The sequence below is a fragment of the Rhinopithecus roxellana genome, chromosome 3 (genome assembly GCF_007565055.1).
Source record: "Rhinopithecus roxellana isolate Shanxi Qingling chromosome 3, ASM756505v1, whole genome shotgun sequence".
NCBI lineage: Eukaryota > Metazoa > Chordata > Mammalia > Primates > Cercopithecidae > Rhinopithecus > Rhinopithecus roxellana.
The window spans coordinates 99,330,435-99,342,887 of NC_044551.1; the positions used below are offsets into that span (position 1 = coordinate 99,330,435).

Sequence of the window (12,453 nt, forward strand, 5' to 3'; positions counted from 1 at the left end):
ACTACTGTTTTCAGTTCACCCCTTAACGCCTGCACTGCACTGTGCAGCTGCCTGAATGCATGAGTATCTCTTTTCCCTGTTTCCATCCCGTGCCTGCTCTCTCAAATTGACTATTCCTTTTTTTTTTTTTTTTTTTTTGTGTGTCGGGGGCTTGTTCTGTTGCCCAGGCTAGAGTGCAGTGGCGCAATCACAGCTCACTGCAGCCTCCATCTCCCAGGTTCAAGCAATCCTCTCGCCTCAGCCTCATGAATAGCTGAGATTACAGGCATGTGCCTCCACACCCAGCTAATTAAAATTTTTTTTTTTTTTTTTTTTTTTTTAGAAACAGGCCCTCACCATTGTTACCCAGGCTGGTCTCAAACTCCTGGGCTCAAGCCATTCACCTGCCTTGGCTTCCCAAAGTGTTGGGATTACAGGCATGAGCCACTGTACTCAGTCAATTGACTATTCTTCAGTTAAGCTTTTATAGTTAATTTTTAAAGTTCTGGTGGCCACTCACACTGGCTTATGCCTGGAATCCCGGCACTTTGGGAGGCAGAGGCGGGCAGATCCCTTGAGCTTAGAAGTTCAAGACCAACCTGCGCAACATGGCAAAAACTCGCCTCTACAAAAAATACAAAAATTAGGCATGGTGGTGTGTGCCTGTAGTCCCAGCTACTTGGGAGGCTGAGTTGGGAGGATCTCTTGAGTCTGGGAGGTGGAGCTTGCAGTGAGCCAAGATTGTGCCATTGCACTCAAGCGTGGGTGACAAAGTGAGACCCTGTCTTCCCAAAAAAAAAAAAAAAAAAAAAAAAAAAAACGTTTTGGGCTGGGCGTGGTAGCTCATACCTGTAATTGTTTAAGCCCAAGAGTTTGAGATGAACCTGGGCAACATAGTAGGACTCTGTCTCTACAAAAAATAAAAAAATACTAGCCAGGTATGGTGGCACACACCTGTATTCCCAGCTTCTCATGAGTCTGAGGTTCAAGGCTCGCTTAAGCCCAAGAGTTTGAGGCTGCAATAAACCATGATCCCACCACTGCACTTCAGCTTGGGTGACAGAGTGGGTTTGACCCTGTCTCTAAATAAATAAAAGTTTTGAAGAAGTATGATAATGGAAAAAGGAGTTTTGCCCATACTTTTCTTCTCCTCCTTTCCCAGAGGCTACATTGAGATTCTTTTTTTTTTTTTTTTTTTGAGATGGAGTCTTGCTCTGTTGCCCATGCTGGAGTGCAGTGGTGCAATCTTGGCTTGCTGCAACCTCCACCTCCCCAGTTCAAGCAATTCTCCCACCTCAGCCTCCTGAGTAGCTGGGATTATAGGCGCATGCCACCATGCCTGGCTAATTTTTGTTGTTTTTTTTTTTAGTAGAGATGGGGTTTCACCATGTTGGCCAGGCTGGTCTTGAACTCCTGACCTTGTGATCCACCTGCCTTGGCCTCCCAAAGTGCTGAGAATACAGCTGTGAGCCACTGTACCTGGCTGAGATTCTTTTTACTAAAAGAAAAAAGCAAATTTACCTTTGAATTGATGTCAGTTTTTCTAAATAGTATGTTTCACTGCTATCTCCTGACAACTTTAGACACTATGTATTGACCCTCTATTATAATAAAGGTTTCTGTCCAGGAGTAGGTGGGAGTCAACTAGTAGGAGAAAGAAGAAGAAGCTGTTCTTTTTCTTCTTCTTGGATGCACTCAGGACCCTTGCAGACTGAAAAAGCAGTAGAAAACAGAGGCAGGGAGGGCCCTGCAGGCCTGGCTAGCACGCAGAGGGTAGTGGGGTACCAGCTCTCAGAATAGTGAGCATGGTCCTTGAAAGTGGATTAGTTCATTCACCCAGCATGTGCGTAGCTGGATAGGGAGTCTTTTGGGAGATTTTAACTAGGACTTATTTCTTCTACTTTTTTTTTTTTTTTTTTTTTTGAGACGGAGTCTTGCTCTGTCCTCCGGGCTGGAGTGCAGTGGTGCGATCTTGGCTCACTGCAAGCTCCACCTCCTGGGTTCACGCCATTCTCCTGCCTCAGCCTCCCGATTCTTCTTCTTTTATTCATTCTCACCCTACTCCCTCCCTGCCCACCTTGGGTAGAAATAGCTTTTATTCAAGTACAATAAAAGAGTTTGTTGGGGAAGACCCATGGGGTGTTATCTTGTAGAAAGAGCACTGGGTGAGGAACAAAGAGACACCATCCCAGTCCCATTTACTGCTGTCACTAGCTCTGGAACCTCAGGCAGGTGCTCAGCCTTGGTTCCTTAGAGCCCCTGTGACTCTGTTCCTGCTGGGAATTTCGCTGTTAGCTGTGGCTTGTTTTATTTCAAACGTGTGCAGGCTTTTTACCAGCTTCCCATTCTTTGAAGTCAGTTATGTCTCTTTTTACTTTGCTTGTGCATTTGAGAACTAGAAGGGCAAACATTCAGCTGTGATTTTTCTGGAACCCATTTAATGGAGATTCTTTTCCTTTCATGAGAAAGACCAGGTGACTAGTTAATAGAGAAGTTTTATTTCAAAATTATTATATTTTCTTAATGTATTTCTATCAAATGGGAATATCTGTGTTTTCCCTGATAATTTAATACAAGTTATTGAGCGAGATAAAGAAGACAGTTACAGCTCCATATTCTTGCGCCCTGCTCAAAAGAAAAACTATGAATAACGTGTATGGGCCAGGCGCAGTGGGATTACAGGCATGCGCCACCGCGCCCGGCACATGGGATTTTTTTGTTGTTTACAGTTTGTTTCTGATATGTTTCCATTTCCTCTTAATTGCTTATATTTTATTTTCCCTCTTAATTCCTTTTTTTCTGTTTGTTTTGGTCTCTTGGTCTCTGTCTTTGATTTATCTGTTTGCAGGGGAGATACTGTGGCCTAAATGTAAAGTGAATAGTCAGGTTGTTCTGCTGTCCTTTTGGTATCTTCTTTTCAATGATACCAACTATGAGCTCACACGGAAACTGCTCAAAAGATACGATATTTTTAATTTCTCTAGGAGGAGAAAAGCACACTGGTGGTGGCAGGGAGTCTGGCAGTGATGCCTGGAAACACTACATGAGAAGGTCTACTTGGTAAGAAACGGCTTTGGGAAGATAGGTTTGGGCTTAAAGCCTTTGGGAATGTGCTTTTACACTCTCCTACTGTATGTGCTGTCTTTGTGCAGTGTCATTTGATTTGATTTTTCCAGCATGCCACAGCTGTCTCCTCCGAGTATCTATTTGGTACTATTTTTCTAGCTTTCTTATCTAGCTTCAGTTAGTGCCCAGCACCCAACAATGAAATGGTCTCATGCGTGGTTTCTGTATTTTTAGTAGAGATGGGGTTTCTCCATGTTGGCCAGGCTGGTCTGGAACTCCCGACCTCAGGTGATCCACCCGCCTCGGCCTCCCAGGGTGCTGAGATTACAGGCGTGAGCCACAGCACTCGGCTAATTGTTGTATTTTTAGTAGAGATGGGGTTTCACCATGTTGGCCAGGCTGTTGTCGAACTCCTGACCTCAGGTGATCTGCCTGCCTTGGCCTCTCAAAGTGCTGGGATTACAGGCGTGAGCCACCACGCTGGGCTGTTTCTTGCACTTTCGATGGCACACTTTTTTTTTTTTTTTTTTTTGAGATGGAGACTTGCTCTGTTACCCAGGCTGGAGTGCAGTGGCCTGATCTCAGCTCACTGCAGCCTCAGCCTCTGCCTCCCGGATTCCAGCGATTCTCCTGCCTCAGCCTCCCAACCAGCTGTGATTACAGGCATGTACCACCACGCCTGGCTAATTTTTGCATTTTTAGTGGAGACCAGGTTTCACCATGTTGGCCAGGCTGGTCTTGAACTCCTGACCTCAGGTGATCCATACCTGCAGTGGCTCATGCCTGTAATCCAAGCAGTTTGGGAGGCCGAGGCATGTGGATCATTTGAGGTCAGGAGTTCAAGACCAGCCTGGCCAACATGGTGAAACCCCATCTCTACTAAAAATACAAAAATTAGCTGGGCGTGATGGCGGGTGCTTAAAATCCCAGCAATCAGGAGGCTGAGGCAGGAGAATGGCTTGAGCCTGGGATGCAGAGGTTGCAGTGAGCCGAGATCATGCCATTGCACTCCAGTATGGGCGACAGAGTGAGACCCTGTCTCAAAACAAAATAAAACAAACCAAACAAACCAAAAAACCAACAAAAAACCATGTATGATATTTATCTTTCCAGATTTTTATGTTTCTTTCTTTTTTCTTTTAAATAAAACGAGACCAATACTAACATTGTCCTTTATCTTAAAGGTTTGTCTTAAAAAGTTATAACTTGGAGATCTTACCTTGTTAAAATATACAGATCTGCTACATTTTAAAAGTGGGCATGAAAATCTTCTGTTACGTATGTACTATCATTAATCCTGTTCATTTTTTCCCACTAGTACTATCAACTACAGTAAAGACCTTCCTCTGGCCCAAGGAATCAAGTTTCAGTAAAGGTGTTTTAGATGAACATGCCTTAAATTTGAAGTTTTCCGGCAATTGTTTTTGAAGAAGACAAAGAATATTAAAGTTTTCCCTGAATAAATGCATCATCATGACTGTGACAGTGACTAATCCCCCTATGACCCCAAGGCCCTGATTAAATCAAGAGACTCCTTTTTTAAAAATCAAAATAAAATTGTTACAACATAGTCATATTTACTAAAAGATGGGTTAGATGGATTTTTATGTCAACTAGTTGTATATGGTTTTTTAAAGTTAATGATTATTTTGTAATTAGAAAAAAGAGTACATACCAGGGTAGGAATTTGGGAAAATACAGAACAGAGGAGAAAACAGAAGTCTTTGCAGTAGATACAGGGTGTCTCCTGAGCAAGCAAAGGATTCGGTGGGGGAATATTGCTTGACATTACCCACCTATGGCATGCATTGGATGGCATGTGATTGAAAGGGAGATGCATTTGCTTATATGCTTGGACCATAGTTCAGTATTCATGTGGAATAACTTGCAGTGCTTAAAATGACAACAGGCATTCATCACAGTCGTGGCTCTTGCTTATGAAGGCTGTCAGCCTGGAAGAGATTTGTGGGGTAGACAAAGATTTTGTTCCTGTGTTGTAGTCTTTCACCTGCTGGAGGACTCTGAGGCCAAAACTGCCTGAGCAGAATTGTATACAAAGTGCGTCTGGAGGCTGGGTGAGGTGGCTTATGCCTATAATCCCAGCACTTTGAGAGGCTGAGGCAGGTGGATCACTAGAGGATAGGAGTTTGAGACCAGCCTGGCCGATATGGTGAAACGCCGTCTTTACCAAAAAATACAAAAATTAGCCTGGTGTGGTGGTGGGCGCCTGTAATCCCAGCTATTTGGGAGGCGGAGGCAGGAGAATTGTGTGAACCCAGGAGGCGGAGGTTGCAGTGAGCCTAGATTGCGCCACTGCACTCCAACCTGGACAACAGTGAGATCCTGTCTCCAAAAGAAAAAAAGTGCATCTGGATTTTTTTAATACAACCTTAGACCATTTTCTTTAGCTTTAGGTGTCTGCAGTTGCCCTTGGATCTGTTCTCAATCCTCAGTGTGTGTGGCAGCGTGTGGTCATAGAGAGCTGAGCAAAGTTCACTTTCTCTTTGCTGACAGTCTCACCTCTTCTCATTGGGAAGCTGCACAGGAGTCTTTGGGATGGTTCAGTCCAGAGGCCCCTGTTCTCCTTTCTTCCTGGCACTTTCTGATCCCCCTCTGCATGGCACCCCTCTACTCCTGCCAGGTTGGACTGGAACTGAGACCTTTGAACAAGATGACATTTGTAGACAACTTGATCCATCAGGATGTGGAGAGATTTGGATAAATGGCAAATAATTTGGGGTTAAATTATGGCCCAGAGAAGTAAGCAAATGAAAAACTAAACAATTGTAAATGTATCTGGGAAGCAAAGGTATTCATAATATGTCCCATGGCCAGCTGCGAGTAGTATTTAACTAGACATGCTGTTGTCAAAATTGAACATGAATCAAGCCAAATACTAATGATATAGCTATTGAGAGAAGGTTGGCAGGAAGAAATCATGGGTGAAGGTAGGTGGAAGTGCTAATCTTAGCTATAGATTTTAGGTAAAACTGATGCTGAAAGCTTTCTTTGAAACAATTTTATAATTTTTTTTCTACGTGTTTCTAGCACAAGGACTCAATTTTTTTGGTTATAATGTTCATTAAAACATGCCTTCAATTTGTTCCTCTTTGTACTTTTTTGCTGATTTAGCAGATATAAATCACTTGTTAGTATTTTTAACTACCCAAGTTAAAATGTACATTTGTGTTATTACTGGTCTTATATTTGAAGGTGCGAGGGGTCTTATGCTGCTCGTTACTGGTTATATTGAGCATTTCATAACTGCTACCTCCTAAATCCTGTGTTCCAACCGCCACTGCTGACAATGGCCAGCCTCCATTGTGGATGTGGGGAATTGTGTTAGCATGCTTGCTTCTGCCACGGCACTAAAGCCTAACTTGCTTAGGATCGTGCTGTACTTGGAGAGAGCATCCAGTCGCTGAGCCTAGCAGCCAGGCTCTTGTGACTCCCTGGGAAGTGGGTGAAGACCTAGCTCCTGGCTGCAGCACTGGGGAGGCAGGCCCTCCAGATGAAGACTTCTCACAGTGGAGGGGAGGCAGTTTTCTCCAAGGAAACTGAGTGCTATTACATACTCCGCTTCCCACTTTCTCTTTCAGGGTGGAAATCTGTTAAGCCTCCTCCCTCTCTCCTGCTCTGCAACCACAGAACACTTCTTTTTTTTGGGGGGGGGGTGTCTCAGTTTTGCCCACACTGGAGTGCAGCAGTACAACAGTGGCTCATTGCAGCCTCCAACTCCTGGGCTTAGTCTGTCCTTCCACCTCATGCTCTGCCGTAGCTGGGACTACAGGTGCATGCCACTGTGCCCAGCTAATGATTTTTTTGGTAAAGACTGGGTCGTACTACATTGCTCATGCTAGTCTTGAACTTGTGGCCTTCAAGCGATCTTCCCGCCTCAGCCTCTTGAGTTGTTGGGATTACAGGAGTGCACCACCATGCCCAGCTCTGTGGAAAAGTCTCTGTGGCATTCTGTCTCCTGAAAATGCTGAAGGGACTGAAAAGGGCTCAGTGCCCTTCTTCTCTTCCCTGGCACTTTCAGACCATTTTCCTGTTGCCTTCATTCTAACAAAGGTTGCAGATTGGAAAGCTGATTTGGAGTGTTTTTTAAGTGTTTTCAGTTTCAATATTTGTATGAAATTCCTGTGGTCTCCAACACACTCATTTATTTTTATTTTTATTATTATTTTTACACCCGGCTTGATTCACTTGCTTACCCTGAATCCCTTATTTAGGTCTCTGGAGACATATGCAATGGTGACCCATTTCTGCAATTTCTACCCTCTGTGCACTTACCTCCCCTTCCACATAACCACTCATGTTTCATTTTACTTGTGCTATTTGTTGGTCTTAACATTTTAAAAGAGGAGGTGTGAAGAGATTAGATGCAGATGGCTGTCATTAATCTTCAGTCCCAAAAACTGTACATGTTGATGTACCAGAGTTCTAGGTTTTTCATGTAATAAAATATATGATCTTTTATAGTTTTTCCAATTTAAGTTTTGAAAGTTAGGTTACAAATATATCTTTTTGCTTTTTCATTACTGTGAGGTGTATTTTTTTTTTTTTTTTTTTGAGAAGGAGTCTCGCTCTGTCACCCAGGCTGGAGTGCAGTGGCCAGATCTCAGCTCACTGCAAACTCCGCCTCCCGGGTTTACGCCATTCTCCTGCCTCAGCCTCCCGAGTAGCTGGGACTACAGGCGCCCGCCACCTCGCCCGGCTAGTTTTTTGTATTTTTTTAGTAGAGACGGGGTTTCACCGTGTTAGCCAGGATGGTCTCGATCTCCTGACCTCGTGATCCGCCGGTCTCGGCCTCCCAAAGTGCTGGGATTACAGGCTTGAGCCACCGCGCCCGGCCTGTGAGGTGTACTTTTAAAGATCAAAGTAATACTTGTATACACTTAAAAATTCAAATGGGGCCAGGTACAGTGGCTCATGCCTGTAATCCCAGCACTTTGGGAGGCTGAGACGGGCAGATTGCTTGAGCCCAGGAGTTCGAGGCCAGCCTGGGCAACATGGTGAAACCCTGTCTCTACAGAAAACACAAAAATTAGCCGAGTGCAGTGGCGATCACCTGCAGTCCCAACTATTCGTGAGGCTGAAGTGGGAGGATTGCTGGAGCCCAGGAGGTCAAGGCTGCAGTAAGCTGTGATCATGCCATTATACTTCAGCCTGGGCAACACAGTAAGACCCTGTCTTAAAAAAAAAATTCTAACGGGGCTAGAAGGCTTGTAATAAAAACTAGCAGCTCACTTTCCCACTCTACCCAACTCCTGATTCCATTCCACAACAACCACTTTTCTACTGTTGACTTTTCTAATTTTCTCTTATTTACCTATATATTTCTAGTTGTGCAGCCATCACCACTGTCTAGTTCCATCCAAAACATTGCCATCCCCCCAAAAATCTTGTACCTATTAAGCAGTCATTCCCCACTCCCCCCAACCCCCCAGGCCCCGGCCACCATTGATCTGCTTTCTGTCTCTATGAACTTGCCTATTCTGGATATTTCATATAAACAGAATCTCTTACTAATTTCCAAACAGTTGGATGATCTGTGTCACATGCCTATCATTAATATTTTCCAGTTACTTGGTGTCAGTTTCAGTTTTTGTTTTGCTTCCTTTTTTTTCCTGGCATTGACTCCCCAAGGGCCTTTTGTCCCCCTGCTCCCATGTGGCCGCTCTCTAGGGCAGCTGCACAGGTGTCATCCTTGGACTCCCTTTTGCTGCTCTTCTATGTTACAGTCTCTTGTTCACTGGATCCTATTTTTCTCTTTATTGCTTTATGCTCTTCTTTTGCTGGAGCCTATCCTGCAGAAGCTTCCTGCCAATAATTGTTTTGGAGGAAATTAAAAGAAAACCAAACCAAATCTCTCCTATCCAACGGGAAGAACTTTATCCCCATATTGATTGAATATAGGATTCGAGATTTAAAATGTTGGTGGCAGAGTTTGCTCTTTTTTTTTCTATTGGAAAGGTCTACAAATGTTTTGTTGACAGTTTTGTCTTTAATCCATTTGAATTTGGGGTACATGCTATGATTTGTCTACATTAATTTCCCTTTTAAAAATAAAAAGAATTCCTCAACCCCAATTAGACAATTGGGTTGTCCTTTTCACACTGATACCTCTTTCATGGTACACTGCATTCTTACGTATAACAGGATCTGTTTTTAGCTGTGTATCCTGATTCAGTAATTGGTATATGTGTGTGTGTATATAGATCAATAGAATGCCATTTCCACGTGTAGACTCAAGGGCAAACTTACTCCTTTTTCTATGACTACATCTGTCAGGTGTCCCCTCTGCCGTGGCTCTATAGGATTCTGTTAGATAGCGGTGGTCATTGCACAACTCTACAAATATACCAAATGCTACTCAATTGCTCATTTTAAAATGGTTAAAATGGTGAGTTTTATGTTGTATTTTACAATACGAGAAAAAAACATACAAAGCAAATTAAGCAATCAAAAGGGCAGTTACTAACTCCAGGGAAAATAACATTTAATTCTGTGATCTTTGAAATTTCTTCTATTTAAATTGTTTTAAGAGTCCTACATATATTATCTATGTGACCTGCAAAAAGTAACCTAATCTCTTTGAACTTCATTTTCTTGTTTGTAAGGTGAGTTGTATCAGTTTCGTTTCTTTGTTGCAAGCTGCAGAAACCAATTATGTCTTTAGCAAACACTGACTGTTTGGAAAGCCCAGATCCAATTTGCCTCTCCAGATCCACTCCCCGACATTCTCCTGCAGTGTGTCCTTCGGGGCTGATCTCTACGGTCCGCTTCATCTGGGCTTGCTTTATCCTCTGGCTTCTAATTGTGTTTGGCCAGTAGTAGAAAATCAGAGCGGGGGAAAAAAATGTAAGAGTATTAATTTTCCCACTCCGCCCCTGCCAGCCTGTGGTAGTTACTGTCTTTTTTTTTTGTTTAAGGAAAATGTATCCAAAACGTGTTTATTGGAATGGTTTCCCATTCATCCTGATTCAGGGTGCTTTTAGTGCTGCCTCCTCCTAAGGAACATTCTTCTGTAAGCTTTGCTTGTCCTTCCATAGGCTGATAGGACAGTGGAACAGTCAACACACACAACTTTGGGCGTGGCAAAAGAGCATGGTGACTTTATAGTATCCTGGTCATTTCACATCCATGAAGAAGGAATTGGTTTGTCACCAGGAGCTTCTCATGTTTTCTCTTCTGGAGAGGCATGAAGGAGATCCTTCTCTAGAGACATCGTGCCGAAAAGCTTACTCCTTTTTCTGTGTCTGCATCTCCTGTTGGATGGCCCCTCTGCTGTGGCTCTGTAGCTTCTGCTAACGTGACTCCCTTTTTTTAATCCTTTAGTCTGCAAGTGGAGATGCAATTCTGTTGACATTTCCTGAGTTTGTCTCCTTACCTCTAGGGGACCTAGTTAGGTAGCAGGTAAAAATCAACTTGAAACGCCACTGCTAGAATGAGTGAACTTCAGTTGTTTTTAGGGTTTTTGTTTCTCAAAATTAAAACTGCAGGAAAGGACCAGGCAATTCACCTAGCATGGATCATTTACCTTTAAGGTAATTTACCTGCCCCTTGGCAAGGGGAGAGCAAAACGCCTGGATTAATAGTCCTAATGCTGAAATCAGGGACAGATAATTCCCCCAAAATAAATTAGTTGTTACCATAGGTAAGAAACACAGATGCTGCTAAGCTTAAACAATATATTTCCACTGCATGAGGATGCTAATAATATCTGTCCCACACAATTATTAGGATTAAAGAGTAAAATTATAAAAGTTAACAGTGCCTGGAAGGTACACGGTAAGGGCTTAATAAATGTTGGTTACTGTTATGAAGATGTTTTCCACATTTGTTTTCAGCTTTTAATGTTTTAATTATTTTCCTAAATAAAATTTAGAAACATTTTCCAGGTTTTTAAAAAGTAAATTTCTTTGGGATTTTTATTGGACTCAAATCTATAAGTTAGGAAGAACTAATGTATAATACTCAGATCTTAAAAACATCAATGATATATATTTTGATCAAATTTTTATAGTTCCTAGCAAAATTCTGTAGTTTATTTCATGCAATGTCTTAACAAGTTTTAAGTTTATTCCTATATATTTTATGATTTTGGATTTTCTTCTTCTTCTTCTTCTTCTTTTTTTTTTTTCAGGGTCTGTTGCCCAGGCTGGAGTGCAGTGGTGCTACTTGAACTGACTGCAACTTCTGCCTCCTGGATTCAAGTGATTCTCATGCCTCAGCTTCCTGAGTAGCTGGGATTACAGGTGCACACCACCAAGCCTGGCTAATTTTTGTATTTCTAGTAGAGACGGCATTTTGCCATGTTGGCCAGGCTGGTTTTGAACTCCTGGCCTCAAGTGATCCTTCTGCCTTGGCCTCCCAAAGTGCTGAGATTATAGTTGTGAGCCACCACGCCCGGCTCAGTTGTTACGGTGAATGGGATTCCCCATCTTATGCAAAAATTATTGCAGAGACCATTTACTCCCCAAGGTAGATTAGTTTTGAAAATAGAAACATAGATCCAACAAGTACTCAATGTTTGCTATTTGCTTGTTGAGAATCCTTACAGCCTGGCAATTCCAGGGTTCTAGAAATCTGGCCCACATTCAGATACAAATTGTCTTTACAGTGTTGGCCTGTAGGTGTCACTGTTGGTCAAAGGAAACGTCTCAGTTTAGCAGGGAAGTGAGTTGTGTTGACTTTGTATCCAGGAGGTCACCATGGAAAAGTTTTTGCAGTCAACAGACAATGCCCCACATTTATGAGCTGCTTTACTTTCCAGCACCATTGGTAACTTGCCTTTCCTACTGCCTATAATTGCAGGTTTGTATCTTTTAAGTTAAAAATGTGACTGGACGTGATGGCTCATCCCTGTAACCCCAACATTTGGGGAGGCTGAGGACGGAGGGTTGCTTGAGCCCAGAAATTTGAGACCAGCCTAGGCAACATAGTGAGACCCTATCCTAACAAAACAAAACAAAACTTTTTTTTTTTTTTTTTAATTTTCCATCCATTTTTCTTTCCCTGCAGTGAGCATATGTGTGAGGTTATTCCATTTTGAACAACTCCGTGGGTCATTCGTTTTATTTACACTTACCTGATGCCTACTCTGTTCCAGGCACTTTTCAAAGTACTTGGCAAATATAAACCCATGGAATTCTCATAACCCTAGGAAATAGATATTATTATGACCTTCACTTTATTGATTTGGAAACTGAGGCACAGAGAGGTTGAATAACTTACCCCAAGTCACACTTGGGGCTGAGATTTGAATCCAAGTAGCCTGGCCTCAGAGTTAGTATTCTTATGAATGTCAATACTGCCCCTGAAACAGCAGAGCTCTTATTTGCTCGCCTTCCCTGCCTGACTCTCTTAATTGACTTTTCTTCTTTTTTGCAGTGTCTTTTATTA

At 42.7% G+C, this 12,453-nt stretch overlaps 1 protein-coding gene across 2 annotated transcripts in view; it reads left to right on the forward strand.

Annotated features, from left to right (window-relative positions):
* Positions 1-6,148, forward strand: part of ALDH7A1 (aldehyde dehydrogenase 7 family member A1) — a 54,460-nt gene extending 48,312 nt beyond the window's left edge. For both annotated transcript variants that reach the window (XM_010382450.2, XM_030927742.1), the window contains 2 exons: positions 2,964-3,039; positions 4,364-6,148. In XM_010382450.2, coding sequence (XP_010380752.2) covers positions 2,964-3,039; positions 4,364-4,418 — 131 coding nt within the window. In that variant the 3' untranslated portion in view covers positions 4,419-6,148. The remainder of the gene's footprint in view (positions 1-2,963; positions 3,040-4,363) is intronic.
* The last annotated feature ends 6,305 nt before the right edge of the window (positions 6,149-12,453 follow it).